The sequence below is a fragment of the Adelges cooleyi genome, unplaced genomic scaffold, assembly GCF_023614345.1.
Source record: "Adelges cooleyi isolate 19-005CV unplaced genomic scaffold, UGA_ACOO_1.1 ACOO_flye_CR_arks_rails_tigmint_CR_PRNA_574, whole genome shotgun sequence".
Classification (NCBI taxonomy): Eukaryota; Metazoa; Arthropoda; class Insecta; order Hemiptera; family Adelgidae; genus Adelges; species Adelges cooleyi.
Window position 1 is genome coordinate 3,535,488 of NW_026096268.1, and position 17,949 is coordinate 3,553,436.

A 17,949-nucleotide genomic window follows, 5' to 3' on the forward strand; every position below is an offset into this window, starting at 1 on the left:
CAGTTATACAGCTTGATATAAATATACATCACATACTCTGTAAAACAAGACTTGTTTTTTTTAAATATTTTGTTTATTTTCAACATTGACAGGTCTTGTTGTATTTTGAAAAACTAAAGTATAATGTTTGCATACCAAAGATTATCTTATTATTATTGATAATTTTATTGCTGTCAGGTTAAAAAAAAATCATTTTATAAGTTAATTGATTTGACTAGTATAAATTTCTTCTTTGTCAGTTATTTAAAAATAAGTCCTATAAAATGTATTTGAAATTCTATCGCTATGACAATGTGCCTAAATTTCATTTTGAGTTTTTGTTTTATAGGACTGATTATAATAAAATAACAATGGATGTTATTAGTATATCAAACTTTACATCAATAAAAATAAATGTCTCTTATGAAAATATTGTTAAAATTACTTTAATCAATTTAAAAAAAAAATTATAGGTAATCAAATAACTTCACAAAATATTATTTAAAAAGGATTTTTTAATATTTGACTAAGTGTAAGTTATTTAAAACTTACACTACACGCAAACATTTTGAATTGCTTACACAATAATTAGATACAGTGATTTTTTTTAATAAAATGAGAATTTTTTACTTTAAAAAACGACTAGACGAATCAAAGATAATATTATGCATTACTATTTGAATTAAAAATTTAAAATAATTACACCTAGCCTGTGATTAGGTCAGATTGTGTCACGGTTTTTATGACTAGACATTATTTTGTTAATATAATTGAATATTTGAGCTGCCATTTTAAAAACAAAAATTGATGGTAAAAACCGCAATAAAAATTAAAAACTGTTCAAATAAAATATGGTAATACTAGAAAAATAATGAATACTAAAGTTAGGACCAAGGTTGCATCTATAATATTGTTGTTATATTATTTATGCAATAGTATTGGTTTCAACGTTAAAAAACAAAAGTACTTACTACTTACACAATTATTACTATAGTTTGATAATAACTATTTTAATTAGCATGAACTTTACCTTAGAACAATTTTTTTATTAACATTTTTAGGATAATATAGGTGCAATAATGTAAGCAATTACTATTTCTGCTCAAATTTGTAATAAATATTTTAAAAATCTATAAATTGATAATAAAATAACCAACGCAAAGACAGATTTTCTATAAATTATATAAACACAATAAAATACAGTTAATTAATTCACAAATGGTAATAACAATAAATACAAAACCGTAATTAATTACGACATACGTTTCGAAAGCTCACTTTCATTTAGTTTAGTCATCTTTCTTATTGATTACTAACGTTATATCTCGATCTTCGCTTCTTATGTTTGTATCGTCCCATCCCCAAATACCGTCTCCGTCGGGATGATAGTGTGTACCATCTCCGGTTCGACATACTCGCTTTATTATCATTTCTTTTGAAACAGTTTTCAAGTCGTACGCCCATCCTATGTATGCAAAAAAGTCTATAAATGCTGTTGTCAGGTTTGCTTTGTAGTTGCCTAGTTCGGCCGCTTTGTAATCCCACGGGAATGTGTGATGGTAATTATGCCAGCCTTCGCCCAGTGCTCCAAGCGATACTGATAAAGTTTCTGACGGACTGATGGTACTAAACGTAGAGGGAAAGAAAATTAGAGGACTATTTCAGTATACATTTTTAAAAAAAGTGTGAACTTACGCGTCGTATGGACGATTTCCCCAGATATGAGCAGCACTATTCACCAGCCATGTCATGTTGAGCGTGAACACGTAGCGCAACATTGTAGGTACGAAAAACGCATTCGTCCACGTCTCGTTCCAAAAATAAACTGGTATTGCAGTCGGCAGGTAAAAGCAAATTAATAATAATAAAGGAACATAAAACCTAAACAATAGAAAACAATTTTTTAATTAGTCCAAGTTGACAAACGATGATGGCAGTTGTTTATCAATTATTTTACATTTTCTGGAACATGACGATGAAATCTTTTTCCAAATCATTCATATCGATTTGTTTACACTTTTCGTAATAATCCGGATGTCTCTTGACGACCAACCAGCCGACGTGCGAAAAGAAAAACCCTCTCTTGGCGTTATGAGGATCAGAGTTTGTGTCAGTGTACTTATGGTGAATACGGTGATCCATACACCACTCATAGATGTGATTCTATACAAAAAAATAAATTACATATATTTGTTGTTTAAATTTTTTTTTTTTAATTTCTAGAACATACTTCAAACGCCATAGTGCTCATCAACATCAATAATACTCGTAATGGCCATTTTGCTTTGTACGATTTATGAGACCATAAGCGATGTAGACCGGCTGTCACGCCGATACCCGATGTTAGCCAACAGGCAATTCCTAAAAAAAATATCCACTAAAAAAATCTCATTTTTATGTGATTTATAAATTTAAATGGAATTATTTTTAACATTATTTCATAATCGTTTTTTCTGTTTTATTTTCTAATTAAACCAATTTTCTGATCATAATAAAAAAATACATTATTAAGAATTAAACTATTAATATAATTTACTGAATACATACAACACTCAAATGACTTAAGATTTTTTACCATATTAATTTTTTTTAGATAATAATTAATGTAATATAATTATAAGATTGTAGCATACTCAAAAAAATAATGTATATATTTACACATTTTGTATAGAAAACACTACATTAAACGACTATGTTTACTGTTTGAAGTTCAATAATAAATCACGTGTGCTACAACAGTTAAAATATATTAATTGTATAACACTCTAGAATATATTATTTAACAGAATTAAGTTACATAATATCGAGAACAAATAAGATTTCAAATGTTATGTTTAATTAAGCAGAATAATTATTTTTTGGTTATACATTTACTAAAAAAACAATTATGTATTTAATGTGTCATACTATTAAAAATTGTATTTGTTTATTTATTTTCCATAACATTATTCAGAATTGTAATAATATTTCAATAAGCTGAAAAAGCCAAAAAAAAATTATTACCTAATAATGAATATTTTTTTTTTAAATAAACTACTAACTATTATAAAGTTAGATAATTAAAAAAATTAATAACAAAATATACCTATCTATTTGGATAAGAAACGGTAATATAAATTTGAAGACATTTGTAGCAATAAATATTTATAAAAAATTATTTTTTTTAACTAAATTATATCGCTTTTATTTAAAAAAATATAAGAAGTATAATATCACTAAAAATAGTTTAGAAAAATCTAAAATTTAATATTTTTTTTATACCTATGTTTTATGTTTTAATATTATATTTTTATACAACTAGTTCCACTATTTTGGTTAAGCATTTATATTATTAAACTACACCACTAAATGGCATAATTTCGGACATATCAATTTGTTATCAAATATAATATTTGATAAAAATTTGTTATCATATTTGATAAAAAAAAATAATGGATTATAATGATAATTTATAGATTAAAATACAAAAGTATTGTTTGAGTTTTTTACGGTACATAACTTTTAAACTGAATTTGTGTGGACGGCTGACCTATCTAATCAATATTTCACTATGGATTTCCCTGTATTAATACTAACTAGACTAATTATAGCTGTAAAATATATTTATTATCTAGCTTACTAACTTTTTGAAATATACAAATATTATATAATAGTTAATAACACAATAGTGCTATTAAACCTTACATATTTTCTACTATAATTTAGTATTTAATTTTGTGTAATGATTGGAACTTATGAAATCACATAAAACTTATTTTAATGTACACACCGTAGTGCTTTAAATTAGGATTTTTAAGGTAAAAAGTAAGTAGATATTGATAATACTGAAAAATCCAGATTTTACTTGATATATTTAAACAGTAAATTTATATTTCACTTACCGAGAAGTGTTGTAAGTATTTTGGCTGATGTAAACATAAGGTAAATACCATACACGCCACTCAGGTGTCCGGCAATAAAGAAAAGTACGATTGGCCATATGATCACTATTTTGATCGCTTCAGAGTTTTCTTTTTTCATGCTTAACGAATCAGTCTTGTTCTAAAGTTTGAAAAAAAAACATCATAATTAGTGAGGATCTATCCTCACTAATTATGATGTTTTTTTTTGATGATTATAAAAATATCATAAGTACTTAAAATGTATATAAAAAGAAAGAAGAAAAAACATAGACATCTGACAAATACATAATTCAAATTAACAAACATATAAGACATAATGTGTAATATAATATTGGACATTTTAAAATAAATTAAAAGCTGCTCGTTAAAAAATCGTGTACCATAAATGTAGGCCAACTTTGTTGCAGATAAACTTTATGTAGGTGCCTAAAGGAAATTATTTACAGATGTCACCGTGGTGTTCAATATGCAGACGATATTCTATTAACAAATAAATAGTAAATGGGTTGAAACAAATGAAATGTATAACTCACTTGTGTAGCTTCAGTGTCGGTAGCCGGCGGTTTTGGAATTTGGCATTCCATCGTGGCCCCGTCGATGGTATCTGTGGAACGAATGAACTGTTATAAAAGCGCAAATGATTTTATACAAGCCGAACGGATTCAAAATATAATGGTTGGTTCAAAGGTAAGGGTACACCGAAAATCCGTTGGCAAGTAGATAAGGCAATAATAATAACTTTGTAAATAGTCTAACAACAACTATAATATTAAATTATCAGTAAAAGAAGACGACGAAGTAAACCGACGACTGGCTATCACATGCACCGTCGAGTGAGTCATCCGGACCATAATATTTCGTACAACGGTATCTGAGGTCCGTGTTTTGCTCATGTCTTTTCCTCTCGCGTAGTACACACAGCAGTACACAAAATAGCATAATATGATGTAATATAGGCGATGGCTGGCTGTGGTGGAAAAGGAATTTTGAGTGGTGAATAGTTTGTTTATTACCAGCAGCAGCTGTTGTACAAGCCATAAGGCTAAAAAGCTATATATTATGCTAAAAGCTACAATATTATGTATACCTCCATTATATGCGTAGGTAGGTAGGTACGTATACACAGTATCATTATTTTTCTACAGATCTAATGGAAAATTTCGTATTTTATCGTCGCGACAATCAACGGTCGTCATTCGTATCACCACAGAATAGACTAAATTAAATTAGTCTATTCTGTGGTATTACCACTGATATATTTATTATTCTCACGTCAATAATGGGCAATAACGACACGGCACATTGAACAACAAAAACAGGTTACAATTATTATAATGTAAACCATCACGCCGTTTTCGGAACGTGATAAGTAACAACAAGCCCAACGCGCGTTGATCCATTTCTTCAGTCGACCCTCGAAAATTAATTAACAATGTATGATTTAATACAGACATTTTTCTAGAAGATTCATTTGTGAATTCTGACAGATTTTATAACTACATTTGTTCAACATTTATCGAAAATCTGTAAGCGTACTTGTTCATTCGTGTTAAACTACCACCGCTAACGGTATAACCGTATCGACAAAATATTCAAAATTATATTTTTGTTTTATTGAAATCCTTACCGTTTATACTACGGTATAATAATTATTACACTATGATAATATATTTTTATGTAAGAAATATAGTATTAGGTGCTAAATAGTTTAGCAGGCATTGATTGCTGTCAATAGGTACAATATAATCAGTGGCGTATTTACGGGGGCATGGGGGACCCTTTGACCTTTTCCTTTTCTTTAGCTAAGTTTTCATTACTCAATATAATATTACTTTTATGTACATCTGTTTTCTAACTTTTCTAACCGTGGTAATAGGTATTTGTATCGCTCGGGAATAGGCCGCTTTTCCCATTAATCGTTGGCCCCATACGCGACTATACTCCGGACACCTTAAGAAGGTACCTGGGCGGCGGACCAAAACTCGTCAGTCGCCGTCTATATAGGTCATTCTGTATGTACAGTAGGCGGTGCCGAACTATGAAGATGTTGCGGTGTGGAAACCGGTCGCCGCCGACTCGCCGATGTACCTTCTTAAAGTGTCCGGAGTATATCCGACTAAAATGAATTACTAAAACAAATTTTTTTACCTATGCCGCCTAGTGAAATACCCTTAAAATATACACTGTAACATAATATTTAGTTGAAAATAAATTAATAAATATTACATCAAATGAAATGATATGAGTTAAATAATATTATAAATATTATGAATATGAAATATTATGATTTATGACGTTGAAATTTCGATGAGCAAAATATCTCAGAAATAAATATTGTAGTTGAATTTCTCTAGAGTAAGTGAGTACTTTGACCAGATTCCTGAATACAAATTTTTTTTTCAAGGTATGTAGAACTATAGGGGATAAGAGCTTTAAAAAAACAGTTCTTTTTAAAATTAGCGAAAATCTATTTCCAATGTTAAACCAAAAATGTTACTGTTCCACACTTACATCGCTTCCACGTTAATACTTAATAATTAATAATTTGTAATTTTTTTTTTTTATAAGCAATATCATAGAAATTGTTGAGCTGTAAAATTATTTAAAATATTATGCACAATAATTATAAAAATAACAGATGCTCACAAATTTTTACATAAAACATGTCCTCAGTTACCATATGTGTACTAATTAGGATATGTATATCTATGATTTGTATCTATGGCTTATGGCGTTCATCGAATTTAATTTAATGACATTTAAAATTCTTATAATTTGCATAACCATTCAAAATCAATTTGAACTCAAATTTTAATTAAGTGTCCTTATTTAATAAAAAATCGTGTAAAAACATAATTAGTAAAAATTGTTATATATTTTTTAAAATATCACGGTCGAACTCACTTTTTGTCATTTTTGTGCAAATCAATTTCTTCTTAAGTTTTTCAAAATTCGTCTTGGGATTATTATTGTTTTACAGAAAGGTTAAAAAAAAATGTACATGGAACATATTTATAAGTATCTAACTAGGTGTCTAAAAATGTATTTTGGCCTTTCCAGGGATTCACGGTAGGGCGTGTTTAATGGGAAATGGAGCCTAAGGGATTGTTGGTTCCGGGTGCCAAAATTCGAAAAAAATGTGTATGATTTGTAGTGAATTAATTTTTTTTTTAAAAACATGAGTAAAATATTACAATTTTTGATTATTTTCTACTGAATTTTGATCTGACCTTCAAATTAATATACAAATTTAGATTTCATACAAAGCTGATAAGGTATATATTTATTTATTTTTAATTTAAAATTTGGAAAAATAATAATTTCAGGCTGGATTGCACCACCAAACGTTATTTGGTCTCAGTGCTCTAATAACGTATTAGTTATAAAGGTATATAGGTAAATTGTTTTAAAATCCAGCATTATCCCTTTTAAAAAAAAAAAAGCTATAAAACACATAATATATTAAAAAATTTCGGTCACACAAGTCATTTTTCAAAATTGTCCACTAGTTTTTAATCAAAATTAAGTTAGTTCTATTTATAGACCCATTTAGTAAAATGGACGTATTTTGGTCCTATTTTACAAATATTAAGGGGCGCCATCAAAGTAGTGCTACAAAGTTCCCAAAAAGTAGAATTACTTAGCGACTATTCAGTACTCAGTAATAATTAAATTCATAACAATATACTTACTAAAATATCCAATAAATGAATACGAGAGGCAAATGTAGTATTTGGAAATAAAGTTTTTTATAATGTGAACTCGAATGAAATATAGAAAAATATTAGTGTTTTAGCTCTGATGAAATAAATTTCGTCTGAATATGTTTGATACGCAGTACATATTTCCAGCATTTTGCTTTAGACTAAAAATGTTATGGCAAACAATAGGTAGTGATCATTTAAAATCAGATAAAAAACACAACATCCTGGTATCAAGGTAAAATAAATTGTTAACGTGTTTTTTTCCTATAAGTCATTAATTACATAATATAGAACTTACTATATATATATTACATATTTTTTGTACTACAGTATAGATGTCATTTTGACTTTGGCTTTGACATTGATTTAATACCTTACCTATATTAACCATTTCTCTATTTTGTTAGGTCGGTATAGATATCTAAACAGAATATGGATGGAATGTGGATTACGGAATCCACAAATATCGAATAATTTGTCAATTTTTCAGCAATGCCAATACTACCTTAATGCGATTCTATTTTTGAAAAATGTTCAGTAACAGCAACCGTTGCATTTATTTCTTAGTAGATCAAAGTTTACCGCAAGATTTTCTGTTATTATAGATACGTTATTGATTGTAGTCTGAACGATTCGCGCCTCGCTTTTTAAAATTTTTAACTTTTTCTTATTTCAGCTTGAGTTCTCATCTAGTGTTTTGGTAAATTGTTCGCTGTCGTCAGAATCCATAAGTCTAAATCCCCAGTGGAAAAGCTTACATACTCCATTAAATAAACCGCGCTTATATCTTCTGTGAGCTTTTAAAGAGATCAACTTATTAAACCTCTGTCGCATATTATGAAGAACGGCTGTAGTCATCGTAGGCAATAAATCAGTGCACGTCCCCAACCTCAACATTTTTCGTATTTTTTTTATAAACTTATTTTGGTCTAATATAAAGCCTTATTTTTTTGAAATTCTTATCACTCATATTTACCTCATATTTTTATAATTCAAAATCGGAAAAAAATTATCATTTCGGTTTTTTTATTTAAAAAATAAAATTAAACATGAGTGGGTAAAATTTGATTTTTTGCATATTTTAAGAGTACAAAGTAAAAAATGTGCCTTACATCTGGAGTTGGGAGGCAATTAGTATGTACCGGCAGAATTAGTAATTAACATAATGAAATAAACACAATAGTTTTTATTTTGAGTTGATAAAAACTATTTTTTTTTCTCACAATAGGAGATTGCACAGGGATTCTCAAATTCTGCCATTCCGGCGTTAATTTTATAAATAAAATTGGATATTGTATTGGATAGTGTAAAAGTGGGATATTTCATTGTAGTATTATTAACAAATGACCTGTGACCACCATTGCATAACGCAATGGAAATAGTTATCATATGTAATAATTGAATTGTGCTGAATCGTTTTTCGTTTCTTGAAATAATATGAAACCCGCCAATGTTTGCATACTGTACAAGCAATGGTTGACATATCGTTAAACATTATAATCGTTTTCTAATAGCAAGTACAATCTACAGCGATTCGTGGAAAATATGTGTTCTAGTCGATATTGATGGAATTTTATTATTGTCGCGTTCATGTTTTACTTGGCAAATTAACGTTCTGCCGTTTCCCCCGTTTGTACGTTGTTTGGCTAAACAATAATCATATTATACCTGGAGAAACCGCTAATGAAACGGTCGAACACTGTGACACTGGCTGCACCACAGATTGCTTCTAGAAAAATGCATTACAAGTTTTTATAAATTGAAAAACACCCGACACAAGAATCAGGTGAGTAATCTACGATTAATTTATTTGATTTGGAAACACACAGTTTGCGCAGTGATAATAGTTTTGTTAATCGACTTTATCGGTGCAACTAAATATGTTTTATTACAATTGACGATTCGTCAATTTTTTATCGAATTTTTAACTGAGACGTTTTACAATTGTTTGGGGGGGGGGGGAGGAAGTAACCCTCATACTCCCCAATACTTCCATCTTTGGGCATTAGTATGTTTTTTTAAGTACAATTTTTTCTTGTTACATGTCTGAGCGTCTCACGTGATGCACTTCCCAATTGGAACTAAGCAGTTTATTGTAAAAATTCATCCATTTTAAAATTAAAATTCCGGATTATATATATTTATTTAAAAAAAACATAAATCGTAAGTATAATTTTTAAAAAAAATGTTTAAATTAAACATCGTATAATGTGATTTTTTTTAACTTCGACGCCGGTGGAAGGGTACAATTTTTTGTATACCAAATAACGGGTTTCTGTTGTTCTATCACATGTAATATACGACGCAGTAAGTACAAGACTATACCACAGGATTTCCGGGACATATTGCGTTGTGTATAATTTCCATTTCGATTTTTAAAACGCGATTTTTGTTCAAACAATACACACACACACACGCGGACAATGATTTTCTCGACCGCTATAATATTATAGTGCGATTGTTGACAAATTATTAGATACTATTACTATTCGGCCAATGTCGTCGTAACGATACCCAACGCACATATTATTATAGGAAATCATGTATGTAAAGCCGACGGGTCGCTGAATACGATTGACCTTCGTGTCTTGCCCGGTGTTGGCGTTACAAGCAGTGACCAAGTCTGTCCAATTCCGACGGATAAAAAAAAAAAAAAAAATTAAAAAAAATGAATCATTATTATTGTGTTTTAGGTGTACACCGGCCACCACAGGTATCGTTACAAGCTGATCGTACGTCTGTCGCGTTCGCCGGTCAAGTACTAAAGAAAATATGCGTTCCAAAGGATTTCAACGTTTCTCCAGCTAAATCGTACCGAAAGGCCTATAAGTTCACCGCGATACCGCCACCTGTATTGTGATCAGCCGACACACTGAAAACTCCATTGTCTCCGGCCCGAAAGCTACGCCAACATGGTCGCCGACAAAGACACAGCCAGAATAACCAGAGAAACATACTGGCCAAGCGTGCTCTACTATTTGTACCTGCATTTCTCGGCCGCCACCGGCCTGTACCTAGCGGTGTTCCAAGCCAAATGGACCACATTGTTTTACAGTAATTATAAATTGTTCGTTTTTATTTTCCCTGCGACCCAACGCTGGGTTTGCCTGTCGCACTACATTACTCAAATGGGCAAAAGTGTCGGCCAGGAAACTCACCTAGTAAGCGCGGGTTTTCTATTCAAAAGTGGCAGAAGCCGTACATTGAAATTTTTTTGCCGATACGAGCATTGCTTAGTTGCTATTTGTATCAGCTTAATTGTGTTTCTTTAAATGTGTAATGGCATTATAATTATGCTGAAATAAATAAATAAACTCTGATTTATCGAATAATGTTTAAAAAATGTCTGCAAACCATGTCGAATCAAAGAAATGTCTAATAAGACAAACAAAAATAAAAATGCTTCTCCAACAGAAGCGGGTGATTTGTATTCTACGAGCATAATAGGTATCAAAATGTTTGAATTTGATTAGTCGTAATTTTGTTTTTATCAAGGAATCCTAAATTGCTTAAAATCACGATTAATTTATTGAAATTCAGTTCACTTGTACAATTATTGCGTCATTTTTTTTTCATTAAGATAAGACCTTAAAAACTGAATTTTTATTTAAAGACGTATTCTAGCAAGATAAAGTCTTATATAATTACTCATTTTAGATATAAATTATACACACGTCAAAAATATTTTCTAAAAGAGTTATTAAAAAGTCGAGACTGAATGAGAAAATCGTAAGATTTGCAAACTTTAAACAATCATTTTTTAAACAGTCAGTATAACAACAGTCTTTATTTTGAATAATTTGTTTTGAAAAATGTTTGTATTTAAACGACTGTTTTAAATATCAAACTTAAGCAATTTTTAATAAAAGAATACTGCAATTGTGTTTTTAATAAGGAGTAAGACACGTGGTTTTATTATCTAGTAAAAATAACTTATAAAGAAATGTTGTTATAAAATAAGTTATAACAAGAATAACATTTTTATGAATTAAATATGAGATGTGCGCTCCAGAGGGAGGAGGTTAAGGTTCCCTACCTATTAAGTATTAAATACAAATTCCAGTTTTAGTAAGCAACTTCTTGTATAATTAACAATTTTAGATGAAAATAATCGATATCATAAAAGTTTGTAATGACAAAAGTAGATCTCGAGTTATCTAAAATAAGGTTTTTCGTCCTTTATTAATTATGAAATAAATTGTTTGACCTTTTTTACTTTGAGCTATTTTGTCAGATTTGTATAACGTGCTCTGTTAATGTGAATGTTTCCCTGTTGTTTTTATACCGTTTACGAATTATGTTCACAGCCATATTGCTCATCTACGCGTCCGTCCTCGGTGTGACCGCCGGCGCCCATAGGCTTTGGTCACACGCATCCTACAAAGCTCATTCAGTGCTCAGAGGATTTCTGGCGCTCTGTCAAACGTTAACTTGCCAAGTACTTAACACAGACAAACTACGCAGCACGGAGCTTGCAAAACCGATTCTAACGGATTTGTGATTTTTTCCCATAGGGTTCGGTGTACGACTGGGCTGTGGAACACAGGTTGCATCACGCTCACTTTGGCACCGAGAAGGATCCGTACAACCCGGACCGCGGTTTCTTGTTTGCTCATTTGACCAACAAACTGGTGTCCGGTCATCCGGATCACGAAAAACTACTGAAAACCATCGACGCTTCGGATCTAAACAAGGATCCCATCGTGTATTGGCAAAATACGTAGGCAAATGCAAATTCAATACACAATTTACTGTCAATTGAGATTTGAGTGTATTTTCTTAGGTTATACTATCTGCTGGCTCCGCTTTTGCTGGTGGTTACCGTTATCTTACCTTCGGAGCTATGGGGCGAGTCGTTCATATGCTCCGTCTTCATCGCGGGTTTCCTCAGAGTTACAGTATCGCTACACTTCAGTTGGATTATTTACGCTGCCACGTTGATTTGGGGATTAGAACCGTTAAACAGGTAAAACTACAATTTTCTTTTTTCATTTTTTTTCATCACGATCGTCTTTAAACACAGCAGCCGTCCTAACGTATTTATATTTCCTTATTAAGTATAGATTGTTCTGGGGGTGGGTCGATTAAATCTTCGTATAATTCGCAGTACACGCTTTTAAAGAGCCCTTCCGATTGTTTTAAACAGCATCCATAATACTAACACCGATTACTGGATTGCGTTCTTTGAGTACTTTACAGAGTCATAATCTTCATATTTCTAGATTTTCCTTCTAATATTTGGCCGTTCTGGTCATCGATCTCTGTTCAAACCGATCTCAACTGATTTTCATACGTCTTTTTTAGTAGCATTATGAAGTTGGAAAGATAATGGGAAGTTCACTTTATCTTATCGTACTCAAATAGGAAGCTAGAAGAACTACCCCACGCATGCCATTTGTCCATAGTTGGGAAGTGCTTAAATATGGACACTCAACATGTTGGGGGTAGCATATTGGCTTACTCTATGATGCCGGTAAAATAACGGGACCTTATGTTTTAAAAATAATTTTTCTTCCGTGTCGATTCTTGTTATTTTTTATGCTCACTCCTCGTAATAACTAATAAGTCTATATCTTAACCCGTTTTCATATTCCCTACCGTTTATGATACCTTCAAGTTATCCGAGTGCCAATGGCAATTCTTAATTCTTTCATTCCATACTTACTGCAAGCCACTATTACTTTGTGCTCAGCTAGAGAATTACTTGCCTTTATTCCTAATTGTTGTGTATTACTTAGGTTTCTAATCATGTGAATTTCAACTATTAATTATATTGTGTGGTAATAATTGTTGGTGTTATATAATTATGGTATCAGTCGCGACTTTGGCGTATTATTAATGACCCATTGGCGGCTATATACGTGGTGTAAACTATAACACTATAAAGTGCGCGTTAAAGTATGAATAATTAATAATAAACTGAACGCATATAACATTTATACAATTATAGGTAGGCATTCTTGTAATGTTAATGTATATTTTATTTCACGTCTAATTTACAATCGATTATCGATTATCAGATAGGTTGTTCTATTAGCCATAAAGGCTAATAAAAGGCATAAAGGTATATAAATACCTATAGAATATAACAGCTCATTATATAATATTTAAAAACTTTAAAAGGAAAATCAAACTTTGTTGTTAAACTTATTGGAATACTATTATTATTATATTTATACGAAAACTAGCCAGTCAATTTATTATTAAATCGCCTCAAAAGTCGCCAACAACTCTATCATTATTTATTTTACTTTTTGTGTATAAAAAATCACTAAAAATTCACATAATTTCTATAACCAGTTCTAAATGCAACGAACAAAATAAAATAAACATTTTAGAAAGTATACCATAAACGCTAAAATACCACAAAACGGTGTTTTTACAACTTTAGGGCGATTTATAAAATAACAAAACGTGATATACTCTGTTCTATGAGAGACCAAGCCTGTACAGAATCCAAAACAAGTTACTACACAAGAGTAACGCGTTAAGGTTTTTGTTAAGGCACGGTCTCTCGTGGAAAAGAGGCTAAAGAATATCTGAGGCCAGATTTGGATTCAGTTAAAAAAAATATATATATATTTTTGTCAAACTTGGGCATTTTTTATTTCATTAAAACTTAAAAAACAATAGTTTAAAAAAAAAATGTAATTGAAAATACATTTTTATTTGCTATATCAAAATATCAATTTGTATTTATGGTTTCAAATAATTTTGTATTTTAGTATTTAACTGTTTAACGTAACCTATTATTTTAAATAATTTTTTAATCAAATATCTATTTTATTTTATTTTTTAACATTTATTAAAATCATTTTTGTATTTTATTTATTTTTATTTTTAATTAAAAAAAAAACATATTTGTTGTTAAAATTTGTTCTAATAAAAATGTATTTAAAATTCCTTTTTTGGATATTTTTTTTATAATACAAATAAATTTAAAAAAAAACACTAATTTAAAATATTGAAGTTGGATGCACATGTATTTTATCAACATCGCGTAGATAAAACCAGTGTGTTATTTGTATTTTATTGCGTAATGTTCATAAACAAGCAAATTAAATGATTCATTGCCTCTATATTGATTCTATGACTGTTTAAATTAAAAATACACAGTTTAAAGGTTAAACAATTTATTATTATTATCTGCTTAACTTTTTATTTTGTAATGTACTCGAATAATAACTTCTGTCAACTCGAGAGTCGTGTTTTAATTTTGCTTAACTTCAGGAAAGTAAATGGACCTTCATTATGATTTATTTATTTAGTTCAGCAAAATCTCTCCATATTTCTCAATTGGTCACCATTAATATACTCCATATTCCTTAACTTCTTGATTTACTATATCCACCCACTTCTATTACCTCTAAGATTTTAGATTATATCCTTCCGCACGTTGCCAATGGCGCAATGCTCAAATTACTCATCATATTTCTAATTATTTTAAATTATATTTAACTTATCCATTCTATATATCCATTTCAACAAGATTATTTTAGCATCTTATTTACGTAATGCCCTATACTCATTTGACATTTCCATACATAATTGTTAACCTCGCAACATTTTTATAAAATGTTGCTTTCCATGTATCATTAAGATATACTTTGAACTTGCTTAGCTTTTCCCCAATGACATCCTCCATTGCTCCAATGTGTCTCATAATATTGTTCTACTCTTATCCACTAAAACTGCATACTGTTACAAACAACAGATACCAATAAGGTGCTTCGCCTGTATGGCTCTAGTAAATTTATCCGTTTTATAATATAAAGCAACCAGTTTGGGTTGGACTTAAAATGCTGACCCTCGTTGGTAAACTTTTAATGTCGTTGAGAATTATCAGTTTAACAACCAAAACGGTGTTTCCTTCAGGTATTCCATTCAGACCAACCTGGTGTTTGTTGTGAACAAAAGCCTATGGCCTCAGTACCATTACACCTTGCCCTGGGACTACCAATGCGGCGAGTACGGCAATTACAATCACGGTTGCATCACATCACACATCAGAGTATGGGCCGCTTTGCGTTGGGTGACAGACTTGAGGACTTTGGACACGGATGGACTTAGAAAAGCTATGACTGAATCCGCTTCCACGGGCGAAGACTTCAGTCTGTGCGCTGAAAAACATGCGTTCGATCCTAATTTACTGAAAATTAAATGCGAGTTAGATCTAGAAAGACTTCCGTTTTAAAAAAATAAATTAAATTTGTTGTGCTTTAAAATCAGTACGATTGTGTTAAGAACTTATTTCATCTATGTTATTATTTCTGTGGCTAAAAACTAGGAATGCGACTACTAAATCCAAATTTACAACAAAAAACGATTGATGTTAAAATATTAACGAAAAAATATCTCAATAGTAGTAATGTATACAAAAATATTGTTTAAAAATAATACTAAAAAAAAAAAATTAAACTAAAAAATTAATTTTTCTTTTATTATAATGCATTATAAAAAAGCATTTTTAACTTTTTTAGTTTGTATATAAAATTAGTATTGATAAGTGTTTATTTGGCTAAATAACGGTTCTTGTAAATATTCCAACCCCTACTAAATAATTTGCTGATTAATTTTGCGCATTAAAAAAAAATTAAAGAAATGTTTTTTCTATATAAAAAAAACATATTTTTATTATTTTATCTTGTTTTTTAAACTATGTATACGCTTAGTGTTGAAAAAAACCAAACAAATACCTATCAAATTGATTTAACGTATTTAGCTGAGAAGGTATTATTGTTACACGTTTTGTTTTAGTTTTTAATTTTTTTGTGCCCGGATATATCTTTTTACCACGGAACCAGAGCTGACAATTGGACTGAATATAGATATAGAATGGGGCTAAAAACTTATACAGTTTTCTCAAAAATCTGCAATTAAACTTCTTTTTTTTTTTTTAAAAAAATCTCAAAAAGGGGAAAACTACATTTTTTTTAAAATACATTTCTAGGATATAGTATCCTAGAAGGAGAGGGAATCAACAGCTAACAGATATTCGAGAGAAATTTTATTATACTATTAGTTACGTTAATATATGCGTAAAAACGGCAACAAATTATTACTATTAATGTGTTTAATGTCTTTAAAAGTCTGACTACAAACGTGTTTTTTGTTAATAGTTTTTTTACAAGTTACGCTTAATTAAAAAAAAGATAAGACATTTTTGTGATGATTAACCCTTCACTAAAGGTCAATTAGGTACTTTGCTAAAACAGTCGAATAGAAAAAAGGTAAGTATACACTGCAGATAACGCATTTCTTCGTTTCGTGTAGTGTGCCTACATCATTTCGACCTTATAGTTTAAACTTAAGATAATTCCATTAGCAATAAAAAATCATTGACCTTTGTTTTGTGTAAGGCGAATGTACTACAAGGATCTCAAAAAATACTACGGGACGATTTTTTTTCCAGTTAACGTTTTAATAAAAATAGTTGTTAGGTTAATCAGTTTGTGCTTTGAAAAAATGCTTAAGTCAGGTGATTTAAGTTCTGCTCAGTCGTTACACATAGCACATCTGGATAGGCGAATTAATAATTTGTTATAAGGTTATCTTGTAACTGTTAATAGTACAATAGAGAAACCAGTAACCTCACAACAGTTTAACCTAATGACATCCAATCTATATGAACGTGTTTTCGTATAGGTATCATGTTATGCTGTAGTAAACATTTTATTATTAAAAAGTTTAAATAAAAAAAAATGTGTAGATAAAATAGATAATAGAAAATCATTGTTTCTATATTAAACTGTTTGTTAGTATATAAAAACTGTCTATAAAGTGGGTACATATTCCAAACTTGTTTATTGTACAAGAATTCCACTGATTTATTATTATTATTAAATCCATAATTATTAACGATATCAATATTATAGTGTTGTGGCCCATATTAAAATAAAATTTTTTCTAAAACTGTTTAATGTGTGTTCAACGCTTGTAATGTTCCGGAGTTTGAAATAAACATAAAGGTTTATACAGCGTGGTGTACACCAATTAGTATATTATCTCTGAAGATTAAACACACATATTATATATATAATTGCATACACACACATTTTAAACTTTGACTTTTAATTGGTGTTCTATTTTTTTAGTTTGTAGTTCAAATACAAACAATATTATTGTAATGACATTATCTGAAATACGATCACGTTTATACGAAGTATAATAATATTTAAATGTTACAATAATTTACAGACATAGTCCCCAGAGTTACCTTCAATCGTATTAACATTTAAAATAGTTGTATAAATGTATAAGTAAAAAAATCAATCAAAAGGTAAATATAACGATAGAAAATAATTATCATAGATTCTAATTGAATTTTGCGAAACAAAACTTAAGCAATGAACCTACTAGTAATA

At 29.9% G+C, this 17,949-nt stretch overlaps 2 protein-coding genes across 3 annotated transcripts; one reads left to right on the top strand and one right to left on the bottom strand.

The window, feature by feature from the left end:
• Positions 1 to 1,141: 1,141 nt before the first annotated feature.
• LOC126843662 (acyl-CoA Delta-9 desaturase-like) lies at positions 1,142 to 4,811 on the bottom strand. The gene is made up of 6 exons (XM_050581327.1): positions 4,415 to 4,811; positions 3,861 to 4,020; positions 2,210 to 2,340; positions 1,937 to 2,142; positions 1,675 to 1,860; positions 1,142 to 1,605 (listed from the first exon to the last, which is right to left on the bottom strand). The coding sequence occupies exons 1-6, from the start codon at positions 4,463 to 4,465 to the stop codon at positions 1,269 to 1,271; spliced, it is 1,071 nt and encodes a 356-aa protein (XP_050437284.1). The 5' UTR covers positions 4,466 to 4,811; the 3' UTR covers positions 1,142 to 1,268.
• A 4,286-nt stretch (positions 4,812 to 9,097) lies between these two features.
• LOC126843663 (acyl-CoA Delta-9 desaturase) lies at positions 9,098 to 15,972 on the top strand. 2 transcript variants are annotated; one of them, XM_050581328.1, is made up of 6 exons: positions 9,098 to 9,371; positions 10,279 to 10,639; positions 11,893 to 12,023; positions 12,100 to 12,305; positions 12,369 to 12,551; positions 15,461 to 15,972. In XM_050581328.1, exons 2-6 carry the CDS (start codon positions 10,498 to 10,500, stop codon positions 15,777 to 15,779), a joined length of 981 nt encoding a protein of 326 aa, XP_050437285.1. In that variant the 5' UTR covers positions 9,098 to 9,371; positions 10,279 to 10,497; the 3' UTR covers positions 15,780 to 15,972. The 2 variants fall into 2 exon arrangements, with proteins under 2 accessions (XP_050437285.1, XP_050437287.1); XM_050581330.1 differs by lacking the exon at positions 9,098 to 9,371 and adding an exon at positions 10,189 to 10,206.
• The last annotated feature ends 1,977 nt before the right edge of the window (positions 15,973 to 17,949 follow it).